Source organism: Saccharomyces mikatae (genome assembly GCF_947241705.1).
Source record: "Saccharomyces mikatae IFO 1815 strain IFO1815 genome assembly, chromosome: 6".
NCBI classification, from domain to species: Eukaryota; Fungi; Ascomycota; class Saccharomycetes; order Saccharomycetales; family Saccharomycetaceae; genus Saccharomyces; species Saccharomyces mikatae.
In genome coordinates this window covers 823723-848074 of record NC_079261.1, presented here as the reverse complement: position 1 = coordinate 848074, position 24352 = coordinate 823723, and the positions used below count along the sequence as shown (strand labels likewise).

General features: G+C 40.2%; 12 protein-coding genes across 12 annotated transcripts; 7 read left to right on the top strand and 5 right to left on the bottom strand.

The window, feature by feature from the left end:
* Positions 1 to 101: 101 nt before the first annotated feature.
* On the top strand, positions 102 to 1559 carry SMKI06G3850 (sugar porter family MFS transporter; the record flags this gene model as incomplete). Its single annotated transcript, XM_056222458.1, has 1 exon — positions 102 to 1559. One exon carries the CDS (start codon positions 102 to 104, stop codon positions 1557 to 1559), a length of 1458 nt encoding a protein of 485 aa, XP_056082148.1.
* A 1028-nt stretch (positions 1560 to 2587) lies between these two features.
* SMKI06G3840 (NAD(P)-dependent alcohol dehydrogenase) lies at positions 2588 to 3457 on the bottom strand (the record flags this gene model as incomplete). Its single annotated transcript, XM_056222457.1, has 1 exon — positions 2588 to 3457. The coding sequence occupies one exon, from the start codon at positions 3455 to 3457 to the stop codon at positions 2588 to 2590; it is 870 nt and encodes a 289-aa protein (XP_056082147.1).
* A 1962-nt stretch (positions 3458 to 5419) lies between these two features.
* On the top strand, positions 5420 to 6271 carry SMKI06G3830 (uncharacterized protein; the record flags this gene model as incomplete). Its single annotated transcript, XM_056222456.1, has 1 exon — positions 5420 to 6271. One exon carries the CDS (start codon positions 5420 to 5422, stop codon positions 6269 to 6271), a length of 852 nt encoding a protein of 283 aa, XP_056082146.1.
* Positions 6272 to 6760: 489 nt separating this feature from the next.
* Positions 6761 to 7492, bottom strand: SMKI06G3820 (uncharacterized protein; the record flags this gene model as incomplete). Its single annotated transcript, XM_056222455.1, has 1 exon — positions 6761 to 7492. One exon carries the CDS (start codon positions 7490 to 7492, stop codon positions 6761 to 6763), a length of 732 nt encoding a protein of 243 aa, XP_056082145.1.
* SMKI06G3810 (sugar porter family MFS transporter) lies at positions 7447 to 8409 on the bottom strand (the record flags this gene model as incomplete). Its single annotated transcript, XM_056222454.1, has 1 exon — positions 7447 to 8409. The coding sequence occupies one exon, from the start codon at positions 8407 to 8409 to the stop codon at positions 7447 to 7449; it is 963 nt and encodes a 320-aa protein (XP_056082144.1).
* Positions 8410 to 9539: 1130 nt separating this feature from the next.
* SMKI06G3800 (uncharacterized protein) lies at positions 9540 to 11216 on the bottom strand (the record flags this gene model as incomplete). Its single annotated transcript, XM_056222453.1, has 1 exon — positions 9540 to 11216. The coding sequence occupies one exon, from the start codon at positions 11214 to 11216 to the stop codon at positions 9540 to 9542; it is 1677 nt and encodes a 558-aa protein (XP_056082143.1).
* A 922-nt stretch (positions 11217 to 12138) lies between these two features.
* Positions 12139 to 13911, top strand: SAM3 (bifunctional polyamine/amino acid permease SAM3; the record flags this gene model as incomplete). The annotated part of the gene is made up of 1 exon (XM_056222451.1): positions 12139 to 13911. One exon carries the CDS (start codon positions 12139 to 12141, stop codon positions 13909 to 13911), a length of 1773 nt encoding a protein of 590 aa, XP_056082142.1.
* A 381-nt stretch (positions 13912 to 14292) lies between these two features.
* Positions 14293 to 15270, top strand: SAM4 (S-adenosylmethionine-homocysteine S-methyltransferase SAM4; the record flags this gene model as incomplete). The annotated part of the gene is made up of 1 exon (XM_056222450.1): positions 14293 to 15270. The coding sequence occupies one exon, from the start codon at positions 14293 to 14295 to the stop codon at positions 15268 to 15270; it is 978 nt and encodes a 325-aa protein (XP_056082141.1).
* Positions 15271 to 15961: 691 nt separating this feature from the next.
* Positions 15962 to 17512, bottom strand: PBI1 (Pbi1p; the record flags this gene model as incomplete). Its single annotated transcript, XM_056222449.1, has 1 exon — positions 15962 to 17512. One exon carries the CDS (start codon positions 17510 to 17512, stop codon positions 15962 to 15964), a length of 1551 nt encoding a protein of 516 aa, XP_056082140.1.
* A 1912-nt stretch (positions 17513 to 19424) lies between these two features.
* Positions 19425 to 19613, top strand: ATP15 (F1F0 ATP synthase subunit epsilon; the record flags this gene model as incomplete). The annotated part of the gene is made up of 1 exon (XM_056222448.1): positions 19425 to 19613. The coding sequence occupies one exon, from the start codon at positions 19425 to 19427 to the stop codon at positions 19611 to 19613; it is 189 nt and encodes a 62-aa protein (XP_056082139.1).
* A 221-nt stretch (positions 19614 to 19834) lies between these two features.
* MDL2 (ATP-binding cassette permease MDL2) lies at positions 19835 to 22156 on the top strand (the record flags this gene model as incomplete). The annotated part of the gene is made up of 1 exon (XM_056222447.1): positions 19835 to 22156. One exon carries the CDS (start codon positions 19835 to 19837, stop codon positions 22154 to 22156), a length of 2322 nt encoding a protein of 773 aa, XP_056082138.1.
* A 181-nt stretch (positions 22157 to 22337) lies between these two features.
* Positions 22338 to 24287, top strand: KAR9 (Kar9p; the record flags this gene model as incomplete). The annotated part of the gene is made up of 1 exon (XM_056222446.1): positions 22338 to 24287. One exon carries the CDS (start codon positions 22338 to 22340, stop codon positions 24285 to 24287), a length of 1950 nt encoding a protein of 649 aa, XP_056082137.1.
* Positions 24288 to 24352: the final 65 nt, after the last annotated feature.

Here is a 24352-nt window from a genome sequence, read left to right as displayed (position 1 = left end):
TTAGTGCAGATCCAGTAATACCGGGCGATAATAATAAATTAGTGGCAGAAGTATTTGATGCTTCAGAGGATGCTAAGGAGGCAGACGATAGTGAAAGGGGAATGCCGCTTACGACTGCGTTGAAGACATATCCGAAAGCAGCAGCTTGGTCGTTATTAGTCTCGACAACGCTAATTATGGAAGGGTATGACACGGCCATACTCGGGGCTTTTTACGCTCTACCCGTATTCCAGAAGGAGTTTGGCTCACAAGATGCCCAGACAGGAGAATGGGAAATTTTAGCGTCATGGCAAATTGGGTTGACTTTATGTTACATGGCAGGTGAGATTGTGGGTTTACAAATGACTGGTCCTTTAGTGGATTGGATGGGTAATCGTTACACGTTGATTATGGCGCTGTTTCTTCTAACATGTTTCACTTTTCTTCTTTACTTTTGCAAAAGTTTGGGCATGATTGCTGCGGGGCAGGCGTTGTGTGGTATGCCATGGGGTTGTTTTCAGTGTTTGACAGTTTCTTACGCTTCTGAGATCTGTCCCTTGGCTCTAAGATATTACTTGACTACATATTCAAACTTGTGCTGGCTATTCGGCCAACTTTTTGCCGCTGGTATTATGAAGAATTCCCAAAACAAATATCCAGATTCGGAATTAGGATACAAGCTGCCGTTTGCCTTACAATGGATCTGGCCTCTTCCCCTAGCAATAGGGATTTTCCTTGCACCAGAATCTCCATGGTGGCTTATCAAGAAAGGAAGATTCGATCAAGCAAAGAGATCACTTGAAAGAACCTTGAGCGGCTATGGTTCTGAAAAAGAATTGCTAGTGACTATGGAGGTAGATAAAATAAAAATGACTATAGAAAAGGAGAAAAAGCTTACAAGCAAAGAAGGTACCTACATGGATTGTATTAGAGACAGGGTTGATCGCAGAAGAACGAGAATTACTTGTCTCTGCTGGGCAGGCCAAGCTACTTGTGGTGCAGTTTTAATAGGCTATTCGACCTACTTTTACGAAAAGGCTGGTGTTGGCACTGATACCGCCTTCACCTTTAGTATTATTCAATACTGTCTCGGTATTTGCGCGACATTTTTGTCTTGGTGGGTTTCAAAATACTATGGCAGATATGATCTTTACGCTTTTGGACTGGCCTTTCAGACGATTATTTTCTTCATTATTGGCGGTTTGGGATGTGCAAATACTCATGGTGCGAAAATGGGAAGTGGGTCTCTTTTGATGGTAGTAGCGTTTTTTTATAATCTTGGCATTGCCCCGGTCGTTTTTTGTTTAGTTTCCGAAATACCATCTTCAAGGCTAAGAACAAAAACGATTATTCTGGCACGTAATACTTATAATGTGGTCAGTATCGCATGCAGCGTTCTAATACTATATCAATTGAACTCTAAAAAGTGGAACTGGGGCGCCAAGTCCGGATTTTTCTGGGGCACGTTATGCTTTTGTACTTTAATATGGGCTGTAATTGATTTACCGGAAACTGCGGGGAAGACCTTCGTTGAGATAAATGAGCTGTTCAAGCTTGGAGTTCCAGCAAGAAAATTTTAAATCAGCAAAAGTCGACCCATTTTCAGTCAAATCCACCTCAGAAGATGTCATTCATGGAAATCTCAAAGAACATATGGAAACTTCCATTGTAGACGAAGGACAAAGTACCCCATCACTTATCAATAAATGACTACATATTCTAGAAAAATAAAGAGGCAACTGTGTCTATTTACTCTACTCTATATAAAAAATATGGAGTATAGCATACACCGTTTCTCCTATTCGTTATGTTTCCGTAAAGTCTTCCATTAATTGATCTTGAAGATTACACTTTTCTAAAAGCAAGCATCTATAGCCTGTCAGATTTTTCCTGCGGCTTTCGTCTTTGATATTACTCTTCTCTCGTCCAAAGTTCAAGTTTGCAACGTCTCCCCGGATCTAAAAAGCCAACCAAACACACACACGTGAAGGTCTTTACCTTAAGCAGAACATAGTCCAAAAATTGCAACAGAAATAACGTATATAACAATCCTTTCCCATACACAGCTGTTCAATGGATGACAAGTGTTTGTGGTCTTTCCGCAGTTCAATCCAGCAACCATGATAAAATTAGTGGTTTTGTAAAAAGGTCTGGATGAGGTTGTGAAGGGAAAATCGCCTAGAGCAGCTACCAGAAGTGTTACGAGAGACCGATTGATGCAGTCGCCATCGTATTCTTCTTCAAAAATGTTGTGAAGGATATCATACAAGAGAAATGTCCAAACATATAGAAGAGCATAGCTCAATTAGCACTTTTGGACCCATGCTTCTTAAAAATAGTCGGGGTGCTTTTTTTTTTTTTTGAGCACCTGTATACCGGCCTATTCTTTTACATTTCTCGAACCATTTTTCGTGGTCATTCTTACTTATTGATCTCTTACATTCTCAATAGCTTCAACAATTCATCCTCAATAAAAAATATCAACAACTTGGTGTTTGAACATGCGTTCTATTTGAACGTTTTTTTCTTAGTATTTTTTTCAATTGTTGCCTTGTCTATTTCGACCTATATACATGGACATACAACACTACGTAACAGTACCCATTTTTCATTCGGGACCGGCGATTATAGTCTTGACTACATCTCCACCATGGGAAATGTTGTAGTCATAGGCCTTAGCTGCATCTTCGAACTTAAATCTATGCGTTATTAGTGGCTTGACATTAACTTTTCCTGTGGCAACCAAGTTCACCGCATCGCGATAATCACCAAACGAATAACGGAAACATCCAATTAGCTTCATTTCCTTGCCGCTAACTTCAGCGATTGGGAAGTTGGTATAATTTTTGCCCATACCAACTTGTACCATCGTTCCCCCAACCTTGGTTACTTTGACACCAGCGTCAATGCAAACATCTGCTCCCGAGCATTCAAACACCACATCTGCATGGTTTCCGCCTAGAAGCTTTTCTACTTCAGAAGCCAATTCTTGGGCTTTGTCAGTAGGAATCTTGGAAGAATTGAAAGTGTTTGTAGCACCGAAATCCTTTGCCCTTTGTAGCTTGTTGTCAAACACATCAACGAAAACAACGTCACTGGCACCAAATGCACGCGCAACTGCTCCCGTTAACAGCCCCACAGGCCCTGCGCCAAATACAACAACTCTGGTGCTGAAGCGAACTCCTGCGAGTTTGTTAGAGTGCACACCGACAGATAGTGGCTCGACACAGGCTCCCTCTTCATAGCTAACACCTTCCGGTAGCTTCACAAGAAAATCTTCCGGAGATAAATAGTACTTCACAAGAGTACCGTCAATTGGAGGAGTGGCTGCAAATGCCATGTGTGGGCAAAGGTTGTACCTACCCTCCTTGGTCTCATCAGAGTAACGGCTAGGAACACCGGGCTCAATAGCCACACGGTCTCCGACTTTGACTCTTGTCACAGCGTTACCAACTTCCACAACTTCCGCTCGACTCATGACCAAGTACCATAGGAGCCTTCAATATGTATTTTCCAATGCCACCGCTTCTGTAGTAGTGGACATCAGAACCACATATACCAGTAGCTTTAATGGCTAACTTGACGTAATGGGGGTCTTCGATGGTAGGAACTGGTCTTTGCTCGATGGCGATGTCGCCGACTTTTCTCAAAACAACAGAAGGATTAGTAGTTTGAGACATGGTTTTTTGTAATTTCTTGGTTTTTCTTGTTAAGTATTCAATGGTTTCATTTTCACTTGAAAGCTATTTTTCATAACGTTGAATGGTTTAACTCTTTTATACGTCAAATTTTAGTCCACTGAAATGAGAAAGGCCTACTTGTCATCTTAAGTTTATCATAACTGGGGTGATGAATGAGATGAGAGGGCTGACGTAGTGGCGTTGTTTGACCGGAGAAAGGAGATACGATGCCGGAAATAAATATAGTATTATAAACTCTGGATGTCGAAAAAAATAAAGCAAAATAATTTTCAGCTGAGAAGACAGTCCTTGAAAGAGACGAGACTCATTCATTGTGCATCCCTGAGATAGGCCGATGTATGCTGAAGCTATACGTAGCTAGCCAACTTCAACATAATCTGTTTGTTGCTTACCAAGAATCATCCCCGAGAACTTATGCATTGCGTACCATACATAGCATGTACCTACAGCTAAGCTTCCTGCAGTTTCTCCTGGAAAAATAAGGTATCGCGCGTGGTGCAGCGTGGGGTAGCCTTCGTGCCTGTTCCCGTGCCTTGTTGGTTTTTTGCCTTTGTGCCTGAGTCGTTCTACCCCGCGTTATCCCACCACCTAATCACTCCCTCCTTGGCACGGACATAAAAATCTTTCAGAACTTGCTCCACCAATGGTCTAGTTCGCATGCACTTTCTCTTTATTTTTAGCCCGCCATATTTGGTTGCAGCACACACCATAATAATACGTCATTGCATTAGCTTTACGGCAAGCATCAAGCAAGCATTAAAGTCTCCCTACTAACTGCGAGGTAACGGGTGAGATACATAGATGCACCGTCTTCTTGAAAAATGACCAACACTTATTCACCGTATTATGTTAGCTAACTATAATTGGGAAGCATCATATTCCAGGGGAAAAGATGTGGGGGAGTTAATGTCTCGAAGTTTTAGATATCGTTCAACTTCACATATAAATAGCTGATTCCAACTGTGCAATTGTTTGGCTTTATACTTCTCTCTTAATCTCAACACATAAAAGTGATATCAATAACAACAACAACAACAACAACAAAAAGAAAAAAAGAAGAAAAGTAACAACTTCAAAAATGACAAAGTCAATGAAACAACAGCTACCAGCTTGAATGCAAAAACTCTCAAGAGTTTTCAATCCACCCTTCCAATACCAACCTACCCCAGAGAAGGCGTTAAACAGGGTATTGTTCATCTAGGTGTTGGTGCATTCCATCGTTCCCACTTGGCCGTTTTCATGAACCGTTTGATGCAGGATCACAGCTTGAAGGACTGGTCAATATGTGGTGTTGGTTTAATGAAGGCAGATGCCCTTATGCGCGATGCTATGAAAGCCCAAGATTGTCTATACACAGTTGTAGAGCGCGGTATCAAGGAAACCAACGCTTACATTGTCGGTTCCATCACCGCATACATGTACGCACCCGATGATCCAAGGGCTGTCATCGAAAAGATGGCCACCCAGATACACATATTGTTTCTCTAACCGTTACCGAGAACGGTTTATTACCATAGTGAAGCAACAAACTCGTTAATGACCGATGCTCCGGAAATTGGTCAACGATTTGAATCATCCAGAGAATCCTGCCACTCTCTACGGTTACCTATATGAGGCTCTATTGCTGCGTTACAAGAAAGGCCTCACCTCCCTTCACCATTATGTCCCTGTGACAACATGCCTCAGAACGGTATCACAGTCAAGGCTATGCTTGTTGCGTTTTGCCAAGTTAAAGAAGGATGAGAAGTTCGCTGCCTGGATCGAAGAGAAGGTTACTTCTCCTAACTGTATGGTTGATCGTGTCACACCACGTTGCACTGACAAGGAGCGCAAGTACGTCACTGACACTTGGGGAATTAAGGACCAATGTCCCGTTGTTGCAGAGCCTTTCATCCAATGGGTTCTTGAAGACAACTTTTCTGACGGCCGTCCTCCTTGGGAACTTGTCCGGTGTTCAAGTTGTCAAGGATGTCGATTCCTATGAACTGATGAAATTGCGTCTGCTTAACGGTGGGCACTCAGCCATGGGATACCTTGGATACTTGGCCGGTTACACCTATATACACGAGGTCGTCAACGACCCAACCATCAACAAGTACATCCGTGTTTTGATGCGTGAGGAAGTCATCCCATTGTTACCTAAGGTGCCAGGCGTGGATTTCGAAGAATACACTGCGTCTGTGTTGGAGAGATTCTCCAATCCAGCAATTCAGGACACCGTTGCACGTATCTGTTTGATGGGCTCAGGTAAGATGCCCAAGTACGTTTTACCTTCGATCTACGAGCAGTTGCGCAAGCCTAACGGCAAGTATAAGTTGTTGGCAGTGTGTGTGGCTGGATGGTTCCGTTATTTGACCGGTGTCGACATGAACGGCAAACCATTCGAAATTGAGGACCCCATGGCAGATACCTTGAAGGCTGCTGCTGTTAAGGGTGGTAAGGATCCTCACGAGCTACTTAACATCGAGGTCCTTTTCAGCCCTGAAATTCGTGATAACAAGGACTTTGTTGCGCAATTGACTCACTCGCTAGAAGTTGTTTATGATAAAGGACCACTTGCCGCTGTGAACGAAGTTCTAGACCAGGTGTAATTTAGAAAGCGATCCGCGTGCCTGGATAGTAATGAGCAGATATCTGGGATAGATTATGTGTTTTTGTACTTTTTTTATATTATTTTGTTTAGTCATGTAACGTATTATATACCTGTCAATGCATTCTCGATGATTTTTAATAACTACTCAATAACACACATATTTGTGTTGGTCACTGCCATCGCCCTCGATATTCACATCACAGACATTAAGCTTTCTCCTTTCGCTTTGTAGAAAAAAAGGAAACGATCAGACATAATACTGTTTTCTGAATAAACTGGTGCTCAGGTGGTAAACACATACCAGCATGTAAGGGTATCGATCTTCATAGCTTCGGAGACCTTCATAAATTCGTCACAAATTAAAATTACACATTTATATGTAGAGCATAATATACAATGCTGCCTAAAACGGCAAGAATATGATCCCAACGATCAATTAGAAGCCTTTGAAAACTTCAAAAATTTCTTCCAATCTTTATCCTGAGTCTCAGTCTCTTCTGAATGGACTCCTCTCCTTGATGGTGGAACCCAAGATGTGGATTTCCATGGCTTCACACCTTCTTCGTACAGTAATTGGATTTCTTCCAAAGATAAACCGATTGTTTTCTGGTAAAAAGAAGAATATGTACAAAAACATGGCAACCAAACATCCAACAAACACATAACCATAGTAGAAATGGATCGAGCCGGTAATGAATGGTGTGAAGAAACCGATCAAGAATTGCCATAACCAGTTGAATGCAGTTGAAATGGACATAGCTCTGGACTTGACCTTCGAAGGGAACGACTCAGCAACCACGATATAAGCGACTGGTGCCCATGTTGTTGCGAAGCAGAATATATAAAAGCAGGTGAACACAATCATAGCATTACCTGCACCTTTCGAAGAGGGACCATCCTGGCCATGGGGGTAAAGACATTTCACCCCGATACTAGCAAATATAACCATACAAGCCATCATTCCAGCTGCACCGAACAATAGACATTTACGACGACCGATCTTGTCGACGACCATAACAGCGATGATAGTGGAGAAGAAATTCACGGTACCCAAAACGATTGAGGTCTCAAAACCGTCAGTAAGCCCGACAGATTTGAAGATGGTAGTTCCGTAGAAGAAAAAGTAGTTTTCACCGGTAAGTTGCAAAAAGGTTTGCACTAGGATCCCTGTAATCAAACGTTGAAGAACCTTTGTTTTAATTGAGAAAGTTCCTTCCATGATGCTTCTCCTAGTTCCTTTTGGGCGAGCACCCCGACGTTGATTTCTTCAACCTGTCTCTGTACCCATGGATCCTCTGGTGAAACCTTGTTAATCTTGGCAATCGAAATACATGCATCCTCATGTCTTTCACATTCGACCAAATACCTGGGTGATTCTGGGACCAATAGCATACCAATGATGATAATCAGGGCCCACAAAAAGCAAAGCCCAAGAGGCACTCTCCATTGTGCAGTGTTGTCATATTTCCTTGTTCCATAAACACTACAATAACCTAAGAAAATACCAAAGGTCATGTTCAGTTGGTACAATGAAATAAGCCCACCTCTCAGGTCCTTGGGTGCTATTTCCGACAAAAGCATTGGACACAACACCGAACAACCACCAGCACCGAGACCGTAAATGATCTTACCGACAAAGTACTGGTACCATTTATGGTTTGAACTGATTTGAATAATGGCACCAACCATATATACCAATACCACAATCACAATTGCTAGCCTTCTGCCTAACTTATCGGCAAAACGGGCGAAAGAGACACCCCCTATAGCACATCCGACACTAAACATGGCGACCAAAAGACCCATACGAACATTGCTTAAGTAGTACTCTCCAGTACTGTGCTTGTAGGATCCAAAGTTCATTTTGAAGTTGTCCATGTTGATGAAACCTGCTGTAATACCACTATCCCAACCAGGTAGGAAACCTCCAAAGGATATAGGATAACAGAGTAAATAGATGACGAGGTAACCTAGAAGGCCCCTCTTTGGAGGCTCTATTGTATCCCCATTTAAAACTTCGTTGTCATCAAACTCATCAGACCACTCTTTTTCCACACGTGGTGCGATATGAACATCAGCATTAGAAGCGTTCTGAATATCTGTATCACTTCCGACAGAAGATTGTACAGTAGACATTTTTTAGTTTTTATTGCGCTTTTATTTTTTGTTTTTTGTTGTTTTAGTTTTGTTATCCTTTATTCTTCTAGGGTAGAAGTGTACGATGAACCAGAACCAGTTCATTTCACCTTCGCCCTTTATATGTCTCAGTAGTGTTAGTTTTCTGGGGGGGGAGGCGAAAATCTCACACCATTGATACGATAAATTTCAATATTGAATACGTTCGCTTTTTGCATATATCCAGGGGAATTCAACTCTTGAGATTACCTCCGTTTCATTGGATTCTGTATGTTCTTAGACTAGGAGTCAAAGAATATTATTATGTAATAGTATCCTCGAATGCCTACGTCATGGCGGCTTTCTACGTTACAGTTTTGTCTGCTAAGAAACCAGTGCACAAGGAGATCATCCCACTTCATACCGTGCCTTAGTGCCTTAGTGCCTGCAAAGAGAGTCTTTTCGATCCCACGCAGTCGAAATGCATACCCCGCCCCCATTTTTGATGATTACTAACTTTAATTTTTAAGTCCGGTACGCGCCCCTCGAAGCTAAATTAAACTGACTGCATAATCGAGAGAAAAAAAAAAAAAAAAAAAAATGCGCGCCGCCAGCGCGACTCTTTGATTCTACAGAAAGAGAAAAGAGCATACGTAGTTTCGGCCCAACAGCGAATACTAGATTACAACCAATGATCTATCAGTCTTTGGAAATGTGTTGGCTGGAGCTTTGCACCTTCCTATACGAAGTAGATACTAGTGCACACGCTATGAAGTATTTCGATAAATTGCACGGACATATCCGAGTAGCCAGCGGTGTATTTGAAAATCCAACAAGAACCCGTTGTAATACAAGAATTTTTTTTGTGAGAAACTAATTTCTTCATCGGTAGCTGATTAGTTTGCCTGATGATTCCGAAGAGCAGTGTTCAATCTGTGCACAAAAGGCATTTTTGCTTTTTACTTGTTGCCAAAATAACTCTTTCATGTTCTACGAAAAATAGGTTTCAAGTGTCCCTACGTACTTACGATGCTTGAGTTTTGATTATCTAAGAGCTACTCTACAAACACTATTTACTTTCAGTAGTTTATCTAAGGTTATTAAAACTAATGGTTTGTTCCTTCTTCATCGAAGCAATGATATCGTTTAAGCTATTTTTGGCTTCGTTCTCTCCAACCTCTTGCTATTGAAAATCTTGCCCACGCGTTTTTGGTCTTTACAATGTGTTCTGGATTTTCTTTGATGTCGTCAAAGATAGATTCAAGATCTACTTCATGTGGACGTAAATATTTAGTCTTTTTGAATAGCTTCCAGAAAGTAAATAGTCCAATTGCCAATGGAATTATGAAGTACCTGGTAAAAAAGGACTCGATGTCGAAATGACCGTGTATGAAGTTGTAAAAGCCTCCCGTAAGTAAGAAAATGAACGACATGATCCCGGAAAACCAAGCAGCAAAAGGACCCATGGGTGTTGAATATGGTAGGTCAGACCTGCTGTATCCCTGAGCTTTCAAAGCCCTGTCCATATGGATATGGTTTGCCGAAATCAGAATCCAACGTAGCAGCGTGTTTGAAGACACCAGCTCTTGGAACCACCCAAAGACGGTAGCCGACGATTTGGAACAGGACATATACGCCAATGGTAGAAAACTCGAGATGAATATCACACCAACATAAGGAATTCCTCTTTTACTCGTCCTCAAAAAAATCTTGGGGGCTTGATTCTTTGTCGCCAAACAGAACAAATTCCTGGAACCTTCGATAATAGCCAAGTTACCAGCTGACCATGCCGATGTTAAGATCAAGGCATTGACAATATGAGGTAAGACTTTGATCCCAGCTCTGTTCATTGCAATGACAAAGGGACTCGACCGGGCTGTGCCCGTTCCGGTAGCGATCAACTTATCATTGTACGGTACGATCAGTGTCAGTATGAAGACTGTGACCAAGTATAAAACAATAATGCGCAAGAAGACATTTTTGGCACCGTGAAAAATTGCATGTCTGCTGTTCTTAGTTTCACCGGCAAGAATGGCAATGTTTTGAATGCCAGAGTAAGAGTACACCACAGAAGAAATGGCAGCCCAGAAGCCCACAAACTTTCCTATATGTCCCCCCACCAAATAATTTGCAAAGGGTCCAGGTTCCCTCCAATAGTGAAATCCAAGCCTTTCTTGACCCTTGGTACCACCTAGGTCGATCACCAGTCCTGATATAATCAATATAAAAATCAATACAAGTTTTAGCCACCCGAATATGTATTCGAGTTCGCCGTAGAATCGAATTGTGTAAATATTCGTCACCACAAAAAGAATACCGAACACAGTTATGAAAACTGCAGGACTTACATCCGTCCAATATCTCATAATAACTGCCGTGGCCGATAACTCACCAGGCATCAGTGACGAATATGTAGAGATCCAACCAAATGTGAAGCCAACTGACTCGTCTATGAACTGCTCAGCATGTCTGATGGTTGCCCCGGTAGCGGGCATGAAAGAAGCGACCTCAGCGATAGCAATCTGATTACACCCCACAACAATACCAACGAACAGGTATGCAATCAACAGACCAACCGGCCCGGTTTTTTTTAACGTACCACCGGAGGACAGAAATAGACCTGTGCCAAATACGCCGACAAGTGTTAGCATCTTGATATGGCGCTCTTTCAGCCCTTGCTTGAGTTTTGTTCTATCATTGTGGAGAACACCCCGTTTCACAGTCTCTTCCACGCTTACAATGTCGTGCTCCTCATCGACATCTTCTTCATAGATCTTCGGTTTTACCTTTTCTTGGCTATTAGTAGACTCATCACCAATTTCAGACATTTTCGACGAGGTTATTCAGTTTCTAAAGACGCTGTTTGGACAGCAAACTAGCTATTTAAGTACTTAAACAAACTAAGATTTTGCACATGCGGAGTTGAACTTCAAAACTCTACAAAATGCAGTTGATCACTCATCTTGCTTATCGCGTGGACTCCTGAGCCCGCTTATCTCTTCGGCCAATACAGTTTGTGTTGGGCAACACGTTTGAGGTCTTGGCAATGTGATAGCTCTCTGCTGAGTTTGTTTCTACTCTTATATTAGGTTGCCTGCATTCATGCAGTGATTTCTTTGAGTTTGTTTTTTCCGCCGCAATTAACACCACCTTCGTTTTGCTTGTCAATTCATTATCATATCCAAAGCACTGCAGCCAAGCGAAAGGTAAAAGGGTAGTAAAACGCAAGAGCTGATAAGATCGTGTAATGTAAGCGTTCCCACGTATGAGTCGAACTGGCGCCCATTCTATCTACTACTAAGAAAACAACAAGTTGGCAAGGCCCAACTTTATCTACTTCTTTGTTGCAATATGGCATGCTTCTTGCACGCTATACAGCATTGTCTGATGCAAAAGCCATGTGATTTCGCCAAGGATGACTCGTTCATAGTACCATCAACTCTTCCATAGTCATATTATTTTAACGGTTTGGGTCCGTAAAAGAGAGACCAAAAAAAATTGTGTGCGCGTTTTCTTACCAAGTGCGGCACGGCGTGAGAGCGGGATAACGGCCTTCGAGAAGACTACACTGCTTTTCTCGAGCATACAAGTAGAAATTTTTGAGACATCGCACCAAATAAAGAGACCTTTTAGAATATCTCATAACTCTCTTTTCCTCACATAAGATATCAAGAGCCTTCCTACATTAAAGTTGAAAGGCAGACTGACTAGTGCTTTTAGAACGTATTTTTTTATTTGAAAAGTGTCAAGATGGATATACTGAAGAAGGGAAATGAGTCGGACAAGTTTACGAAGATAGAGACGGAGTCTACAATGATACCGACTGGGCTAGAAAGATCAGACAAATCAGAGTCGCTGATTAGAAGAATGAAGGACTCCTTCAAGCAAAGTAATTTACATGTCATACCGGAAGATCTTGAAAACAGCGAGCAAACTGAACAGGAAAAAATTCAGTGGAAGCTAGCCTCTCAACCTTACCAAAAAGTCTTGAGCCAGAGGCACTTGACCATGATTGCCATAGGTGGCACTTTGGGAACTGGGCTTTTCATCGGTTTGGGTTACTCTTTGGCTTCCGGGCCGGCCGCTTTGTTAATTGGGTTTTTGATAGTGGGTACTTCTATGTTCTGTGTCGTCCAGAGTGCTGCAGAACTCTCCTGCCAGTTCCCGGTTTCTGGCTCATATGCTACACATGTTAGTAGGTTTATAGATGAATCCGTTGGGTTTACTGTGGCTACAAACTATGCTCTGGCCTGGTTGATTTCCTTCCCGAGCGAGTTAATTGGTTGTTCACTTACGATCTCCTATTGGAATCAAACCGTCAATCCTGCGGTTTGGGTGGCTATTTTTTATACTTTCATCATGGTGCTGAATTTGTTTGGCGTGAAGGGCTTTGCTGAGACAGAATTTGCCTTGTCGATTATAAAAGTCGTTGCTATAATCATCTTTATCATCATTGGCATCGTTCTGATTGCCGGAGGAGGGCCGAATTCCACCGGATATATTGGAACTAAATACTGGCACAACCCAGGCGCCTTCGCGAAGCCGGTCTTCAAGAATCTGTGTAACACTTTTGTTTCCGCTGCCTTTTCCTTCGGTGGCAGTGAATTAGTGTTGCTGACTAGTACAGAATCCAAAGATATTTCAGCCATATCCCGTGCTGCCAAAGGTACGTTCTGGAGAATCGCGATTTTTTACATTACGACCGTCGTCATTATTGGGTGCCTGGTGCCTTACAACGATAGTAGACTGCTCAGTGGTTCGACTAGTGAGGACATTTCTGCCTCCCCCTTTGTTATCGCTTTGCGTAACACAGGATCGATGGGCGCTAAGGTGTCCAACTTCATGAACGTTGTTATCCTTGTTGCAGTGGTGTCTGTTTGCAATTCTTGCGTTTATGCTTCTTCAAGACTAATTCAGGCTCTAGGCGCCTCTGGCCAACTTCCGTCAGTCTGCTCTTATATGGACAGAAAGGGACGTCCTTTAGTGGGGATTGGCATTAGCGGTGCGTTTGGTCTCTTAGGGTTCCTGGTCGCCTCAAACAAGGAGGACGAGGTCTTTACATGGCTTTTCGCCCTGTGCTCCATTTCGTCATTTTTCACCTGGTTCTGTATTTGCCTGTCGCAAGTTAGGTTCAGAATGGCTTTGAAAACTCAGGGTAGGTCCAAGGACGAAATAGCTTACAAGTCTATACTAGGTGTTTATGGGGGGGTTTTAGGCTGTGTGCTGAATGCCTTGTTAATAGCAGGCGAAGTATATGTATCAGCCGCACCAGTCGGCAGTCCTAGTTCCGCTAAAGCTTTTTTTGAGTACTGTTTAAGTATTCCGATCATGATTGTTGTGTATATTGCACACAGAATCTATCGAAAAGACCGGAGACGTTGGTACATCAAGAGAAGCGAGATCGATCTCGATACCGGTTGTTCTGTGGAGAATCTAGAACTTTTCAAGGCACAAAAAGAAGCAGAGAAACAACTTATTGCTTCTAAACCGTTCTATTACAAAATCTACAGGTTTTGGTGTTAGTGGATACTCTTGCATGTGTAGTCTTTAATAATTTTTCAGGATGTTTAATGTCTGTGTACTTTCTTTGAACAAAGCTCAGTGCCTGCTCGGCTAAGCAGCAGGCGTGCGGCGACGACAAAATACTTCACGCAGGGTTTTTTACTGCAGCACGGCATTCTAGAAGTGAAATTTGAAAAAATCACCTCGAAGTTTTTTGTTCATCCTCTATGTTCACAAGAGTATTAGTCACTTCCTGGCGGCAGAAAAGTTATCATCGAAACTTCTTTACGCTTTATTACGCTTGAGAATTGAAGGTTTAGTTCAACCAAGCTGAAAAACAACCAATTATTCAACATAATTGGAAACTAGTCTACCATTGAATTGTGTGAAAGTCTCAGAAAAATGGCACGTCTTCCTCTAAAGCAGTTGTTGGCCGATAATCCTAAGAAGGTTCTTGTTCTTGATGGTGGTCAAGGAACAGAATTAGAGAATAGAGGTATCAAAGTTGCCAACCCTGTATGGTCAACCATTCCATTCATTAGTGAATCTTTTTGGTCCGATGAGTCATCTTCTAGCAGAAAAATTGTCAAAGAAATGTTCAACGATTTCTTGGATGCTGGTGCGGAGATATTAATGACTACAACATACCAAACAAGTTACAAGTCTGTTTCTGAAAATACGCCGATCAAGACTTTATCAGAATACAATAATCTATTGACCAGAATTGTCGATTTTTCTCGTGGTTGTATTGGCGAAGATAAATACTTGATTGGTTGTATTGGCCCATGGGGTGCTCATATTTGCCGCGAGTTTACAGGTGACTATGGTGCTAACCCGGAAAGTATTGACTTCTATCAGTATTTCAAACCTCAGTTGGACAACTTCAATAAGAATGATAACTTGGACCTTATTGGATTTGAAACCATTCCTAACATTCATGAATTGAAGGCCATTTTGTCTTGGGATGAGAGTGTTCTATCTAAACCCTTTTATATTGGTTTATCCGTTCACGAGCATGGTGTCTTGAGAGATGGTACTACCATGCAAGAAGTTGCAAAAGTTATCAAGGACTTGGGCGACAAAATAAATCCAAACTTTTCCCTCTTGGGTATTAACTGTGTTAGTTTCAACCAGTCCCCTGACATTCTTGAGTCTCTACATCAGGCTCTACCCGATATGGCCTTACTTGCTTATCCAAATAGTGGGGAAGTTTATGACACTGAAAAAAAGATATGGTTGCCAAATAGTGACAAACTAAACAGTTGGGATGCGGTAGTCAAGCGTTACATTAGCAGCGGTGCCCGTATCATCGGTGGTTGTTGTAGAACAAGTCCAAAAGACATCCAAGAGATTTTCACAGCTGTCAAAAAATACACTTAGCTGTCCTTATATAAGCTGCGAATTTCTCAGTGATATCCATACATATATATGCTAAGAAGCAGCGCTTCATTTTAGTTAATAATTTATAGAGCCCAATAACCATGCTTCATTGTCTCCACCGTACTTATAAAACGAGAAGAGTTTTCTGCACACTTGGCGGACTAAAAAACTAGCAAACGTAACGTTCTCTTGTAGTCCATGGGAGCCCAACCAATAGTTTATCTGATGGAGACTTAGAATGTACACAAGTATAACGGAAATAGGAGATAGCTTATCAGTGCCTCTGTGCAATCTGGTAGTCATGACTGATCCTTACTGAAACGTTGCCGCAACGTACCTTAAGTGAGCAGCTACTCTTGGTCTACACTTCCTGTGTATTAATGGGAAAGTGAGGTGGCTACTATAAATTCGAGAAATCCCATTTTGCTTTCTGCTAAATTCATATAGGCCGATTTGCTTCATGGAATGTATCCATTCGGCGCTGTAGCTAGTAGTATTTACCGTTATGTATTTTAAGTGAATAAACTAGCAGTGACACTCCCTGTGCGCCAGAATTCGAAATGCCTTACTCTTACCAGACAAAATTCAGCATCGAGAATATTTAATGGTTTATGTTGATTAAGGTTCAATAAGAATAAATAAAATGAAAAAATATGTACCATACAAAATTTCTATTCAATGCGTCACCTGCTCATTCAATGAAGGATTCGAAGCACTCCACAAACGATTCTAAATTGTATGAATCGGGATAGTGAATGCAGATATTCAGACCCATTTCTTGGCAGTATGTATATGAAAGTGATAATAATGTGGGGCGATTTATTGAGCTTGTAAATCCCGAACTTACAATTTTGAATGATTTATCGTCATTGTTCATCGATAGCGAAATGTCAGAGACATCATTAATTTGAACCAATTTGGTCTTTGAGTTTTGGATATGGAACTCGTCATCGTTGTCATATTTCATTCTCCTTATATCATCATCATTAAATCCATTCTTTTCCCAACTTTTCAATTTTGCCATAATGAAACTACTAACATGTTTTGTAACATTATTGAATTGGTACTCCATCAATTTTTCATCAAATTCTTCATCCTCCTCATTATCATTGCTGTTTGCCAGGAATTCGTTTACAGAAAGTTCATCATCTATTAGGGAAAGTGGACATGCGATCCTCAACTCTTTGAAAAAGAGACCCAATGATTCGCCTAAGCCCAAGTGTTTTCTTAAATCGATCGGAATAGAAAATACTATTGTACCACTAAAATCCTTCACGAGAGGTTTCAGACATATCATTGCTATACCGCAGATGAAGCTTCTCAGGCATATATGCTCTTGGTTAACAATTGACTTCAAATAATTAAACCTCTGGTTACTGACTATACCAAATACTGTCGTCCCGCATAACGAAGAGTGCGCGTTCAGAATATCATTATACTTTTTTAATTGCGTTGCAGATGCTGGTGAGCTAATTGATGTTTGATTGGTTAAGTATCCAAAAGGCCTTTTCAAAGTGTTATAGAATATTGATTTAAAAAAAGATTGAGTCTGTTTGTGAAAAATTTGTGGTGTCATAGCAGGCAGATGTAACTTTGCACTATCATATATCGATTTGGGAAAGTTTAAGTCGGAGATACTAACATTATTAATATCAAACAAAATTCTATCTTCGTAGTGCGTTACCGAACTGATGTTGTTTAATTCTTTCAGGAACAACTTATGGAAATTAGCGGCTGAAAAAATATCAAATAACACGTCGTGGCCATGGAAAACTAACAATGTTTCATCAATCACATATAATGTCCACAATGGTCTATTAGATCCGGGTATAAATCTGGTCTTGTTGAAAGCATGACGTAAAAGATAAGGAGGTGGTACACCCCAATGACAATTGACCTCTTTATCTTTCAAGGTTTCAAACTCAATCACGTTTACAATGTCAGACGTTTTTAGTTGTTCCAATGGCTCAAACTCCCATTCTTCGTTTATAGTGGCAAATAACGCTGGCTGTGATTTGATCAATCTCTTCAAAGTTGTTGCTATTAGAGGAAGTGTCAGACGGGAATCATCTTTAGAAGAGTTTGTTCCAAGCGTGACCTCATCTGAATGCCAATCAGCATCGTTTTCTTTACCCAGAGATTTAGAATATGTACTAGAGAAAATAGTCCCATTTCTCTGGTCATTCAAAGATTGAGTCAGAAGTTTTTTCTCAAAACTTGATAGCGGTCTAAATGTAGTCATTATGATAAAGTGAGGATGTGTCTGTGTTTTGAGTGCTAGATACACTTTTTATGATGTACATATCAAAGGCCATATATACACTCTTTATATATGGTTCCCCATATAAATTTGTGCTCGTTTGTTGAATGTGATCTACTCATCGATTCGTTAATGGATCGTTTAGCCAAGCATAGTGTAAACGTATAGCATAGTCATACCCCTTATGGCTGCAGACGCAGGGAATACACAGCCTCAAAATAAATTCACAATTATGTGGGTATGCATGGCTAAAATCCTCTATTTCTGACACCTTTCGTTTATTTTAAACGAATTTGCGACGTTCAACGAAAGCATGTTGAAAAAAAACCTCGAAGTTAAACGGTCGGACAAACAGAGAAAAACAAGTTGTTGTTGTTACTTAGAGAGGAAACAGCTATTTGATATCTCGTTTGAGAATGCAGGGGGATAACGTCTTTTCTCGGGTGTATTGTCCTGATTTTCTTAAAACTTACTCCACTATCATACCATTGAAAGGAAGGTATACAATGGTCAGATTTATTTTGCTTGGTTGGGAGAATGTAAAGCGAAGATCTCCTCAACAACTATTGCATCATAGTCTATGGGTTTTCTACTTTAACTAGGCATGATGGTGGCCAATAGTTCTTTCTTACGAGTTTTCAACATATTGTGTCGGGCTATCTTTCAGAAGATGTTTAATCATCCCAAATAATGTAATAGAAAACGTTAAGTGTTTATCTTGAGGGGTCTGTGATAGGAGAATAAACGCAAAGGTTGTTGCTCGTTAAGGGCTGATCTTGATGATTCCAAGAAGCGCAGAGGCTTAGCTAAACTGCTAATTCACTTGGGGTCGTACAGTACATCTTGAATTTTTATTAATGCCTATGGTATACAACGGTAATGGTGAAATAGCAAATAAAGATGGCACTCTTAATTCGTGTGATTTGAACATAATTCTTATAGAATGGAAACTGAATGCGCTTGAAAAAAAGCTAATCATTCCTGAGTTTCTTCAACAAATGGTACAAAAGCGAGCTGTTCATTTCAAGATAGGTCATTGCATTATTCTCAACTACGACACCCCACAAGCGTCGGTATAGGTAGCATCGCTTTCATAGAAGTACGAGACTTTCCGTAGGAGTCCGAAAAATAGTGTAATATAGCCAGAGTAATGCCTAATAAATGGGCAACTCGCAAGATGTCTCTACGTACATTGATAGGAGGTTAAGCTTATCGAAATCTAGTCATCCCCTTTATGGTAGTATATCTTCTAATCGGCTTGATTACTTAGCTCTTTCCACACTGAAACATAGTAACAGTTAAATTTTGAGGTGCTTTTATTCATTGTAACACTTAAACCCATAGTAATGAAGTACTCAGCTAAGAATGTCATTTTGAGTATGGTACTGGTTTTCAAGAGCGTACTTCACTGCTAGACGTCAGTAGCGGCAAGTAAGGGCACTTAGAAAAGGGGTCTAACTGAAGAGAACATACAGAAAGGACTGTCAAAAAGCTAGTTGGTACCTCTCAGAGGAAACGAAGAACTAGTATGATTCCTTTGATCGAAGAGGTAAATTTCTTACTTTTATGCTTTAGTTCTCCGGTCCGTCAAATAAAAGGAAAACTAATAGCAACTTCTTACCAAGGCGTCTTTCTATTGAGAAATTAAGCTATCCCTATTAGATAATACTTTAATTTGGGCAAACGTAGAATACTTACTTATTGACTTGGTGATTCAAATAAGTTTATCAGAACGCCTTATTAAAAATACTTTTATACGAACCAATGATATTTGATCCTCCCCTTTTTCATATAATAAATTAAAAATAATACAAGTAAGCACTTCTAATAAGCAATTCACAGTAGTTACAATTTCAAACGAATAAAAACAACTAGTTACGACTGCAATCAAAAAATGTCTGCCTGGAGAAAAGCTGGTATATCATATGCTGCATATTTGAACGTGGCCGCAAAAGCTATCCGTTCTTCGTTAAAGACTGAATTACAAACCGCTAGTGTCCTCAGTAGATCGAAAACAGATGCATTTTATACCCAGTATAAGAATGGTGCCGCTGCTTCTGAACCCACTCCAATAACGAAATAGTTATATGCTTCCTAGAACTACAGCTCTTTATACACGCTGATATACATTTTAAATATTCTAGCAAATATGTATGAAAACTACATACTTTTATACGGGAAACTCAATAATGACTACAATAATAGTAACGGCTAACTGTTTCTAAGAGCTTTGAAGAGTGACATAAATTATGTATCGTTGTCTTAAAAGGGAAAGAAATATATGTCCCACCATCGCCAACTGCAATGTTAAATAGTCGTTTACCGCTATTGCGACTGGGCCTATACAGGAATATGTTGTCTCGTCCCCGAATGACTAAACTGCCATTCATGAGGTTTCGATCATTAGTCACTCATTCTTCATCACAGCTCATTCTTATCAATCCGTTGCACACACGGTCTCCTATAATTGGCAAAACACTAATCTTATCATCCTTCAGGTACATTTCATCCAAAACAAAACTGCAGGCGCCTCTGCCTTCAGTCTCTTCAACATCTAAAGGATCATCAAAGTCAGCTCATTCAACGGAGCAATCCAAAACAGATGACTATAAAGATATAATACGGTTGTTTATGTTAGCAAAACGGGACTGGAAACTGCTTCTCACTGCTATACTTCTTTTAACTATATCATGTTCTATAGGAATGTCTATTCCCAAAGTCATAGGTATTGTCCTTGACACCCTCAAGACGTCATCTGGCTCAGATTTCTTTGATTTGAAAATACCTATTTTTTCTTTACCCTTGTATGAGTTTCTTTCCTTCTTTACTGTTGCCTTACTTATTGGTTGTGCTGCTAACTTCGGTAGATTCATATTATTAAGAATATTAAGTGAACGTGTTGTCGCACGTCTGAGGGCACATGTCATCAAAAAGACACTTCATCAGGATGCTGAATTCTTTGACAACCATAAAGTTGGAGATTTGATTTCACGTTTAGGGTCAGATGCGTATGTTGTTTCCAGATCAATGACTCAAAAGGTCTCGGATGGGGTGAAAGCACTCATTTGTGGTATTGTTGGTGTGGGGATGATGTGTTCCTTGTCGCCCCAATTATCAATATTGTTGCTGTTCTTTACCCCTCCGGTTCTTTTCAGTGCTTCAGTATTCGGAAAGCAGATCAGAAACACCTCCAAAGATCTTCAAGAAGCTACTGGACAATTGACTAGAGTCGCTGAAGAACAACTCTCTGGTATAAAGACCGTCCAGTCGTTCGTTGCTGAAGGTAATGAATTATCCAGATATAATGTTGCAATTAGAGATATTTTTCAAGTGGGCAAAACTGCGGCTTTTACTAATGCAAAGTTTTTCACTACGACTAGTCTCTTGGGTGATCTAAGTTTCTTAACGGTTCTTGCATATGGTTCCTATCTCGTTTTACAATCACAGCTCTCCATCGGTGATCTTACTGCATTTATGCTGTATACAGAATACACAGGTAATGCGGTATTCGGTCTCTCTACCTTTTATTCTGAAATTATGCAGGGAGCTGGTGCCGCCTCCAGGTTATTTGAATTGACAGATAGGAAACCCTCTATTTCTCCCACGGTTGGTCACAAATATCAACCAGAACGCGGTGTTATCGAATTCAAAGACGTTTCATTTAGTTATCCCACACGGCCTTCCGTTCAAATATTCAAGAGTTTGAATTTTAAAATTGCACCAGGCTCGAGCGTTTGCATTGTAGGCCCCTCGGGTCGCGGTAAATCTACAATTGCACTCTTACTATTAAGATATTATAATCCTACAACAGGAACTATCATGATAGATAATCAAGATATTACTAAACTTAATTGTAAATCCTTAAGAAGGCAAATTGGTATAGTTCAGCAAGAGCCTGTGCTTATGTCAGGAACTATTCGAGACAATATAACTTATGGGTTGACATACACGCCAACAAAGGAAGAAATTAGATCGGTAGCAAAGCAATGCTTTTGTCATAATTTCATTACAAAGTTTCCGAATACATACGATACTGTCATTGGTCCTCATGGCACCTTACTGAGCGGTGGACAAAAGCAGCGTATCGCTATTGCAAGAGCTCTAATCAAGAAGCCAACCATTTTGATCCTTGATGAAGCTACATCAGCTTTGGATGTTGAAAGTGAAGGAGCCATTAACTATACGTTTGGTCAATTAATGAAATCAAAATCGATGACTATAGTCAGTATTGCGCACAGATTGAGTACTATCAGAAGATCAGAAAATGTTATTGTTCTTGGACATGACGGATCAGTTGTAGAAATGGGAAAATTCAAAGAATTGTACGCAAATTCAACAAGTGCTTTATCGCAGCTGCTCAATGAAAGAGCCGCCCCTGGACCATCTGATCAACAGTTGCAAATAGAGAAGGTCGAGGAAAAAGAAGATACAAACGAAGGTGAGAAACACGATCAACAGAACAAGCAAGATGATGACAATAGTCATAATAATCATGATAATGACAGCAATAACCAATCTTTAGAGGTAAAGGACAAAAATTCAGAAAATATTGAAGAATCTGTCGAACATCTCTTGAAGGACGCGGCGAAGGAGGCTAATCCAATTAAACTCACCCCACAACCATGAGTTTATCCACATCGCATATATACCCATTCTTATATTCTCATACACCTCAATAAATAATACAACTTTAATACCAAATAGTACAGTATTACCCGAACCGGTGAATTCGGTAGCGTAAACAAATAACTTTGAAACAATAACAGAGTTTAATGAGGCTACACGTATTTTTATCCGTAAAGTCCTTATGGATTTCGGCGGTGCTGCCATGAATAATGATGGAACCAAAACTGTGACCATTGGGTGTGACTTACAAGAAAGTTTTTGCGAACGCTTGGAAAGAATTCACGATACGTTATATTTAATCAAGGATTGCAACTCATTGGATGAGGAAACTACTAGTATATCAGAAGCATTGCTAATTCAGTTTTATGATGATTTGGAGAACGCTGCTTTGGCGATTCCAGATTTGGTTAACGAGAAACGATTGGGAAAAGAGGATATTTTATCGTTTTTAAATTGGTTATTATTGAAAAAAAACCTACTTTACCAGTTTATTAATGATGTTCATGATATTGAGAAAGGTTTTGCACACTTATTGGATTTGTTGGAGGATGAATTTTCTAAAGACGACCAAAATAGAAGTAAATACAATCAATTTAGTCCAATGTTCGATGTCATAGAAGAATGTACACAAATAAAAAGCCAGTTGGAGCCATGGATGACAAATTTGAAAGAGTTATTAGATACTTCGTTGGAGTATAATGAAATCTCAAAGGATCATATGGATACTTTACACAAGATTATTAATACGAATATATCACACTGTCTCGAAATTCAAGAAGAAAGATTTGCATCTCCAATACGGCATACTCCATCGTTTACCTTGGAACAACTAGTTAAGCTATTAGGAACGCACACAGAGACCACTGAGCCAAAAATACCGAAGTTCTCTGCGGCAGAAGATATCTTATCGAGAAAGTTCTTGAATCTAAAAAAAAAAATCCCACCAATCGAGAAAAGCTTAACTGATATTTTACCTCAAAGGATTGTACAATTTGGGCATCGGAATATAACCAAGATTACTATTCTGCAAACCATTCTTCAAAAAAAATACGAGCTGATAATGAAAGATTATAGATTTATGAACTCAGAATTTAGAGAATTGAAAATTGAATTAATTGACAAACGTTGGAATATACTTTTTATCAATTTAAACCATGAGCTCTTGTACATTCTTGATGAAATAGAAAGACTGCAGTCAAAGTTACTGACAACAAAGTACACAAAAGAGATTACCATAAGGTTCGAGAACCAATTGGAAAAGAAATCTAAAACTGTTTCTAAAACATTCAATATTATTTATAGAGCATTGGAATTCTCACTTTTAGACGCTGGCGTCGCATCAAAGACGAATGAACTAGCTCAAAGATGGTTGAGCATCAAGCCTACGGCAGATAAAATATTGATCAAACCCTCCTCTTCGAATAAAATAGGCACGAAAAAAATAAAAACTCCAAAACCAAGATCGCTAGGTTTTGATCGACCGAATGGTGTTATTGGAAATATAAGCTATAACTTTCAGGAGAAAGTTACCATTGATGACATTGATAATAATAATCCTTCAAGTACAACAGTGGTTCCGAAAGGCAGAAAACTCGGTAAAGCGTTACTGCAGAAGATGAATATTAGGCCTGCAACAAGCCCGGACTCACCAAATACAATCAACCCCTTTTTTGATCCTGAATCTCCAAACAAAGGTAAATTGGTACTAAGCAGTGTTCCTCCTTTGCCTTATGACGGGCCTGACGAAAGCAATATTCGTATTTATCGTAATGATGATACCAACTCTACAAGCTCCCTCATTGCACCTCGATATAGAACGGAAGTACTGAATACAGAAACACCCTTGATGGCAAGGAACAAAACGGTGCTTGATATTGAAAAGGATAAATGTAAGTATTACCGATCCTTGCCTTCAAAAATTCCAATATACAAGGATAAGCCGATGAAAGTCTCTGTAGAAAACACACCGGTAGCAAAGGTTTTTCGGACTCCTCCAACAAAAATCACATCCTCTAGGAATCAAGTCTGGGTTCCTTCTACAAGAAGAAGAACCCAACTGAGGCCGCCTACCCCATTATCACAACTACTTTCACCAGAGAAAGGACGCTCGGATAGAACTCCAGCTTGTTAGTTCTAGCTCTGAAATTTACTCACATTCGTGTGAGTATGCCTTGTTTATAGATTTTGTAATATTAT